Below are 7,791 nucleotides of genomic sequence, written 5' to 3' on the forward strand. Positions count from 1 at the left end.
CTGACGTCAGCCCCTTGCTCCAAATAACTTCCTCCGGAGCCGCTTCCGCCGCGGCCGCACGTCCAGGAGCCCGGCCCGCCGCGCCCAAGGCAGGGGCGCCCCGGACGCTCCTCCCGGCCCGGCCTTCCCAGAACCCGCTTCCGCCCCGCCCGCCGGCCCGGCCCGCGGATGCCGGGAAGCCCCCCGCCCGCCGCGCGGGAGGAGGGTGCAGCCCCGGGAGGGGGCGCTGGACCTCTCCTGCCCTTAGCAGCTAAGCCGCAGGCCGCACCGAGCTGTCCACGGATGCCCGCGTAGGAGTGGATGCTCAATAAATCAATGAATGAACCAGTGAACGAATGAATGAAACGGAGGGTCCGGCGGGCAGGCTGCGGTCGGCTTAGGCGGGGCCTGGGGCCAGCGGGGCGGGGGGATGTCTGGTCGGGACTCGGGGAATCCCAGGCCACACGCACCCAAATGGGGCAGGCACAGCCGGCCCCACAACCCGTCGGTATTTTGGGGTGAGGGATCTGGTGCCTCGAGGTTCAGGGACAGGTCATGGAGAAGTTTGGGTTCTGGGGCACCTCCTTCCGGCTGAGAGGACCTGGGCAGGCCTGGCCGACAGGTCGGGTGGCATAGCCGAGCCGACACTCACCTCCAGCATAAAACCCCACTTCATGGAGCCGTGTGCCTGGAGCTGGTGCTCACCGGCCTCCCGCTCACTGCCCCCCAACCGGTGCCCCAGCCAGGCCGAGACCATGCGGCACCTGCCAGCCCTGGCCCTGCTCCTGCTGCTGCTGGGGTTTGGTGAGTACTGGACAATGCAGAAAGCCGGTCCCCCTCCGGGCAGAGGGGCGCCCTCTGACCTGCCCGGAGCTCCAGCCAAATTCCCCACTCCCTGGACAGGCCTTTAGCTGCCGCACAGGCTCCCTTTCCTGCCCTGGCCCACGGGGGCCCTGCGGAGCAGGTGGGAAGGCTCTGAGGTTCACTCCTGGGGCTGTGACCCGCAGAAGGGAGGACGGGGCTGGGGGCGCAGGTCCCAGGACTCAGGCAGAAGCATGGGGGGCTCTCCTTCCCCTGACTCCTACCTCGTCTTTGGTGCTCAGGGGCCAAGCTCTGGGCTTGGGGCTTCTGCTTCCTCCCACCTCAGTCTCTTCCTGTCCCCAGTTACAGACACGGGCTGCAATGTACAGGATCTGAACTTGGGGCCCCTGGGCTTCGAAGCCTTGGGTCACCCTCTGCTGGGCCAGGGGAGGCTCACCTGGGAGTGGGGAGCTGCGGGTGCAGCAGGCTCCTGCTCCCACCAGACAGGGAGGGTGTGTGGGGAGGAGCAAGCCTGTGTCCCCTTCCCTTCTCTCGGTCCTGGCTCAGGGTCGGCAGGTGGCAGCCGGGGAACCCCACCCGCCAGGCCCCTTCCCACAGGCTGCGCTGCTCCCTGCCAGGGAAACCCTCCCGCATTCCTGGGCTAGCCTGGCCAGCCTGGTGCCACCTCACTTCCCTGTCCTCAAGTCACCTCCCAGGGCTGGGCCAGGTCACCCCAGGCTTGGACTCTGCTGGGGCTCCAGACCTCCTACCAGGGGTCCGAGGACACCAGGGCAGCACTTCAGTGGGGGGGGTTCCAGTCTTCCTGGGCTCCCCAGGGCCCCCCAACCCTTGCCCCCTGGCTTCTGCCTCCTGGCTTCCTGGCACAAGGATAGTGAGGTTTTTGGGGGGAGCCGGTCTCCAGCAGGGGTGTAAGCTGCCACTGCTCCCAGTGGGGTGAGTAATCCCGGTCGGTCACTGCCTGCTTCTGGCTCACAGCTGGGAGCAGGGGTCGTGGGCTCCTTCAAGAACATCCTCACCCCCACCTCCTAGAACCTCGGGTCTCCCCCCACCAGCTGAGCCCTGACCAGCTGCAGGAGCATGGGGGCCCTGGGCCCACACGAGGTGCCCGGCACCCCTGGGCAGCTCACCCAGCCCCCGACAGGGCACCCGCCCCGCAGAGCCTAGCGCTCCACAGTGCCCGCCCCAGTCCGGCCCGCCCCCACAGCTCTTCTGTCCCTCTACACGATCCCTGGGCTCAGGCCCCCTGGAAGGGGGGAGCCCTGTGGAATGCGGGTGAGATGAGACTATGATATCAGTTCCACGGCAAGGTGGGCAGAGCTCTGCGTGGCCCAGCGGGAGGATGGCGAGCTCAGGAGCAGGAGCCAGGCTTCCTAGACAGACAGCAGAAGCAAGGAGGGCTGCTTGGAGGAAGTGGCATTTCACTTAGGCCTTGATCTGGATTAGGACCTACAGTATTTGGGCCAGCAGAGTCCAGGAGGAAAGGGCCCCCAGGTAGAGGGGTGTCATTAGCGAGCGCTCAGGGGTCAGAGGGCTTGGCCTGAATGAGAAGCAGAGCTGCACTCAGCTGCTTTGAGGACTTTTGCAGACTCAAGGTGGGGGAGGGGCCCACCAGGCCACGGGGGTGTGAGCTCGATCCTGGGTGTGAGGGGAGGGGGGCTGGCTGCGGGGGGCACCAGAAGACCCTGGAAAGTCTCCACAGGGAGGGGAGGAGTCCGAGGGAACGTTAGTGTGGAATCTTCTGGAAGACAGCACTCTGCCCCCAGGCTTCCACCTGGCACCCCTACTGTGAAGAGTGCCCAGTCCTGCCTGTGCCTGCTCAGCCTCCAGGGTCCACCTCCTCCACTCCATGGTCCAGCAGGGAGGAATGGGGTCCTTGTAAAAACCCCCGGGGGCTAGCCCAACCGCTTCCTGCCCTGCAGCCTCTCCCTGCAACCTCTCCCCACTGTGGGACGGGTTACTTGGGGTCCAAGAGCGAACTTGCCACACCCTCTGGTCTCCAAAGGGGTCAGGCTGAGGTGGGGAGGAGCTGTCCCGAGCCGCCCCAGCTCTGATCAGATTCGCCCCCGGTGACCCAGATACAGCGCTGGGGGCGCGGGGAGACCTGCAGGTGCTGCTGGCCCTGGGCTGGGGTGTCGAGGCTGGGGCGGAGGTTCTCGTGAGGCCCAAGAGTAGGCCCTGTGTCTGCATCGAGATGGATCCCGGGGAGACGGGCCCTACTCTGACCCCGCTGCCTGTCCCCTCAGCTGGGGGAGGTGGCTTCTCCCCACGACCTGGGGACCACAGACGCCTGCGTGAGACTCCAGGGAGAACAGACTGTGTGTGAGCAGCTCTGGGGCCTCTTCCCGGATCCCAGCTCCAGCGTGTTCCAGGGTCGGGTGACAGCGCCCAAACAGGCCCAGAGCTTCCAGACGAGCACGGGGTTGGGGGTGAGAAGCTGTCCTGCCCCCGAGGCAGGCCACAGTGGGCTCCTGTGCGGCAGGCAGTCTGCCCCTGCAGATGCGCCCCGGGCCCTCCCTGCCGGGTCCCTGCGGGGACCGTCCTTGTGTCCTCAGGAGGCTGGGAGCGGAGCAGAGGAAGGCCTACACTGGCCAGCGGTGGGCAGGCTTTGGCAAAGCTGGCTGACCACCTTTTTTTTCTCACCTCCAGGGGCTCAGGGAGCCGAGGTATCACACGGTAAGCACCCAGGGCCCTTGGATGGGGGGACAGAGGAGGGGGCTGGTCTGAGGGCTGCAAGACGGGCCAGAGGCTCACCATCCCCCGGAGTGAGACCCAGAAGCCAGAGGTGGGGTACAGGGAACCCCAAAGGAAGGAACGGCTGTGGCTCAACAGCATTAGAGCCAAGACGGGGGACGGAGGGAAGTCTGCCCCGCAGCGCAGACGGCACGGGAGCCCCCGGAGGCAGGGGGCGGTGGCTGCAGGAGGCTCAGGACAACTGGAGACCATTCTGCTGTAACAGTGCAGACCCCTTGGGGTCACCTGCGTGCGGGGGGCCCCTCCGGGAGCCTGCTTGCTGGGCTCCGGGATAACTCCCTGACGTGCCTCGCCGGCACCCTCTCTGTGTCTCGTGACCGAGAGGCGGGTCTGACGTCGCTGGGTCAGAGGTGAAGGGCAGGGGCACGTTCCCAAGGCCGGAGGGGTGTGCCTGTGACCCGGCACCCACAGCCCTGACCTGCCCGAGGGCTCAGCGCGGGTCAAGGGTAGGGAGGACCCAGGGTTGGGGAGAAACTGGAGGCTAGAGTGCGGGGTTGGGAGCTGCAAGGGCCCCGAGTGAGCGCCTCCTGGCCTCGGCCCTAGTGTGTGGGCGCCCAAGGATGCTGAACCGGATGGTGGGCGGCTGGGACGCCCTGGAGGGCGAGTGGCCCTGGCAGGTCAGCATCCAGCGCAACGGAAGCCACTTCTGCGGGGGCAGCCTCCTCACAGAGCGATGGGTCCTCACGGCAGCGCACTGCTTCTCCAAGTGAGTCACCCCCCCTCCCACGGGGCCCCAGCACCTCGGACAGCGCCACGGGCCCTGGGGGCACCCCTTGGGGGGTGCCTGCCCTCTCCCTTGCCCCCTCCACACCTCGGGCCCAGGACATGCCCCTTCTGCCTGGGCCTCCGCTTCCAGAGGAGCTTTTGGGCTGGCGCAGAATGTCCCTTCCTCCTCTTGGCCCTGTCTGAGGTCACCCAGGCCCCCAGGCCCCTGAACCAGGAACTGGCTGGCCTCGGACCCTCAGGGTTTCCCGAGCGCGGATCTCACCTCCCCCCAGCGCTGCAATTTTTTAGGACTTCCAGTCTTAAATTCAGAAGTGTGGGCTCCGAGGGGGGGGTCACTTGCCCAGGGCTGGTGGGGTGGCCCCCGACTGCACCCTGTGGGTGGCCCCTCTTACAACCCCTTCAATTAGAGATACTTACTGGCCCCATTTGACACTGGGTCACGGAGAACTTGTGGGGCGACTTGCCCAAGACCACCTGGCTGGCATCGGGCAGGAGGGGGAGTGGCTTCGGCTTCTCCCCGTACGGCACGTCCCCCTGGACGTTACTGTTTTGAAGACAGCGTGCAGAGCACCCAGGCACTGTAGCAGAGGAACACCCCTGGCCCCTCCGTCTCCCCAATCTCTGCTGGGTCCCCACCGAGAGGGGCGGTCTCACAGCAGTTCTGCTCTTTCCCGCCAGCACCTCCGAAACCTCCCTGTACCAGGTCCTGCTTGGGGCGCGGCAGCTGGTGAGGCCAGGGCCACACGCCGTGTACGCCCGCGTGAAGCGGGTGGAGAGCAACCCCCTGTACCGGGGCATGGCTTCCAGCGCCGACGTGGCGCTGGTGGAGCTGGAGGCGCCTGTGACCTTCACCAACTACATTCTCCCCGTGTGTGTGCCTGACCCTTCGGGGGCCTTTGAGGCGGGCATGAGCTGCTGGGTCACCGGCTGGGGCAGCCCCAGTGAGGAAGGTAATGGGGTGGCACCACGAGAGAATGGGGGACAGGTCTGGAGAAGGCTCTGGGCTGTCTGTGGGAGGGGCTGCTCCAAACCAGCGCTCTTTCTGCTGATACTGGCACACGTGGATCTCTCCTCGTGGGTGGAGTGGGTGGGAAAGCAGCAGACGGGGGACGGTAAGGCGTGGGCCGCAGAGCGGTGGCCCTCCCTGAGACGGCGCTGAGCTGCAGGCTGTCTCTCGCCCCCAGACCGCCTGCCCAGCCCACGGGTCCTGCAGAAGCTTGCAGTGCCCATCATCGACACGCCCAAGTGTAACCTGCTCTACAGCAAGGACGCCGAGGCTGGCCTCCAGCCCAAAGCCATCAAGGATGACATGCTGTGTGCTGGCTTTGCTGAGGGCAAGAAGGACGCCTGCAAGGTAGGGGCTGGCGTGGGCCATGCCCAAGGCCGAGCCCGGCTCCTGACGTCCAGGCCGGGCCCAGGTGGAGGGGGAGCCAGCCCGGCTGGGACCAGGAGGCCCCTGCAGGCGGGGCCGTGGGCCGCGTCACAGCCCAGCATTCCAGCAGTTGGGAATCAGACTCCTGGGCCCCACCCAGGCTGGATGGTCGGTTCAGGGGTCCAGCGTGGCCAGAAACTTTGAACAAGCCCCTCCAAGGTGAATCAGGGCAGGCAGTTCTGGGGGTGCTGGGAAATGGGCTCCCCCCGCCAGAGAAGGAAGGACCAGCCAGCAGGTGCCAGGCTCAGGGTCCTGGGCAGGGACCTTCCCAGAGGAGCTGAGGGGAGGGCCGGGGACCAGAGTGCGCGCATACCCGTGTGCTGCAGCGGCTGGCTCCTGGGCCTGGGGGCTCTGACCGCGCCCCTGCTTCTCCCACAGGGCGACTCGGGGGGACCCCTGGTATGCCTGGTGGGCCGGTTGTGGTTGCAGGCAGGAGTCATCAGCTGGGGCGAGGGCTGTGCCCGCCGGAACCGCCCAGGTGTCTATATCCGGGTCACCTCCCACCATGACTGGATCCATCGCATCATCCCAAACCTACAATTCCAACAGGCCGAGTTGGGTGGCCAGAAGCGGGGGCCCCAGGTCCAGCAGCACCTCCTGGACTCTGTGCCCCGCCTGGCAGCCCACATGCTCCTCTCAGTCCTCGCGGCCCTCCTGGCCCTCCTCTGAGCCCCGGGACCCACGGTGTACATTTGTAAATAGCGCTCCTGTCCTCTCTGGTCAAATGCCCAGTTGTTTTTTTATTTATGTTTATGCTCCAATAAAAACCTGACCTCAGAGCTGGCTGCCCTGTGGTGCCTCAGGGAGGTGAGGGGAGGCACACGAGGTCGGGGGGTGCTGCTGCAGTGCTGGGTGGGGGCTGAGGCTCCCGGGCGGGAAGGGAGCTGCAGCAGGTGCACTGGACACCCGTCCCCAGATCCGCTCACAGGGGCTTCCCTGCTCCCCTCCCTGCCTCAGGATCTTTGCCAACATGGTCTTCATCAGGAGTATCACCCTGGGGGCAGCATCAGATGCCAGCGGGAAAAGTGGGGGCCCAGTGGAGACCATGGCCGCTCCTGCCTGTGTCTGATTCAGCCCAAGACTTCTCTAACATCGGGAGGAGCAAGGGCTGTTCCCGCTGCCCTGGGGTAACCCACCGCCCCCAGCTCCTTTTCCTCCGCCTCCTCCCTCAGTCTCGACTTCCCAGGGGTGAGTCTAGAACTGTGGGGAACTGGAGGCACTGGGCCCTCCTGCCTCCCAGGGGTGACTGGGTGGTGGTGAACTCACCGAAGGGCAGGGCGGGGACAGGCAGAGACATGGAGACATGCTGTGCCCGCGCCTCCCTCCCAGGCTCCAGACCCCCCCTGCAGCAGCCCAGGGACAGCTCTACTGGGCCACCGGCCAACATCCCAGGAGGCCAGAACCCCCGAAATTTTGGGGAAGCAGGCACCAGCACGAGTCCCCAGCCTAGGCCGTGGAGGTCAGCAGGATAGGGTCTCCCTGCCCAGGCCAAGGCCAGGACCCACTTCCCTCCTCCTTCCACAGGGTTTTGGGTCCAGGCCACACTAGCCAGAGTCTTCAGTGGTTTGTGCAAGGACTGGCGAGAATGCAGAAATGAGCTAGAACCCATCAGCAGCCCTCAGCTCTGCAGGTGGGGGTGGGGGTGGGAGGAGAAAGACTAGGCTGCAGGGGTCCTGAAGGCAGCCCTACAACGAGTTCTGGGAACACGGGCTGGCCTGGGTGGAGGGTGCTTCAAGATTAACTGGTCTCTTGGGGGAGAACCCCTGCAGCCTCTGTGTTGAGAGGCCAAAATGAAACCCACTGTGGGAACCGGACAAAGACCAGGCTTCCTTGGAGGAGGACTTGCCACCCCCATCGACCCCCGCCTCCTCTCATCGGCTGTCCCAGCCTTCTGGTGCCCTGAGGACTCCCACCACCCCCATCCTCTTGCCTCTGCTACAGGGCAGGGGTCTGGTCAGGGTCCTTCCGGGCACAGATGCCAGGACACCCCACCGAGCTAGGTTGGGAGCTCCTGTGTGGGACGGTGGCCAGCATGTGACTCTAGGCACAGTTTCCATCCCCTGGGCTCCCCAAACTCGGGC

The 7,791-nt window shown here is 65.9% G+C and overlaps 1 protein-coding gene across 2 annotated transcripts; it reads left to right on the top strand.

The window, feature by feature from the left end:
- The first annotated feature begins 209 nt into the window (after window positions 1-209).
- PRSS27 (serine protease 27) lies at window positions 210-6,487 on the top strand. 2 transcript variants are annotated; one of them, XM_038538883.1, is made up of 6 exons: window positions 210-783; window positions 3,448-3,474; window positions 4,096-4,258; window positions 4,957-5,228; window positions 5,463-5,632; window positions 6,089-6,487. In XM_038538883.1, exons 1-6 carry the CDS (start codon window positions 654-656, stop codon window positions 6,377-6,379), a joined length of 1,053 nt encoding a protein of 350 aa, XP_038394811.1. In that variant the 5' UTR covers window positions 210-653; the 3' UTR covers window positions 6,380-6,487. The 2 variants fall into 2 exon arrangements, with proteins under 2 accessions (XP_038394811.1, XP_038394812.1); XM_038538884.1 differs by lacking the exon at window positions 210-783 and adding an exon at window positions 2,518-3,227.
- The last annotated feature ends 1,304 nt before the right edge of the window (window positions 6,488-7,791 follow it).

This window comes from Canis lupus, chromosome 6 (genome assembly GCF_011100685.1).
Source record: "Canis lupus familiaris isolate Mischka breed German Shepherd chromosome 6, alternate assembly UU_Cfam_GSD_1.0, whole genome shotgun sequence".
In the NCBI taxonomy this organism is placed as follows: Eukaryota; Metazoa; Chordata; class Mammalia; order Carnivora; family Canidae; genus Canis; species Canis lupus.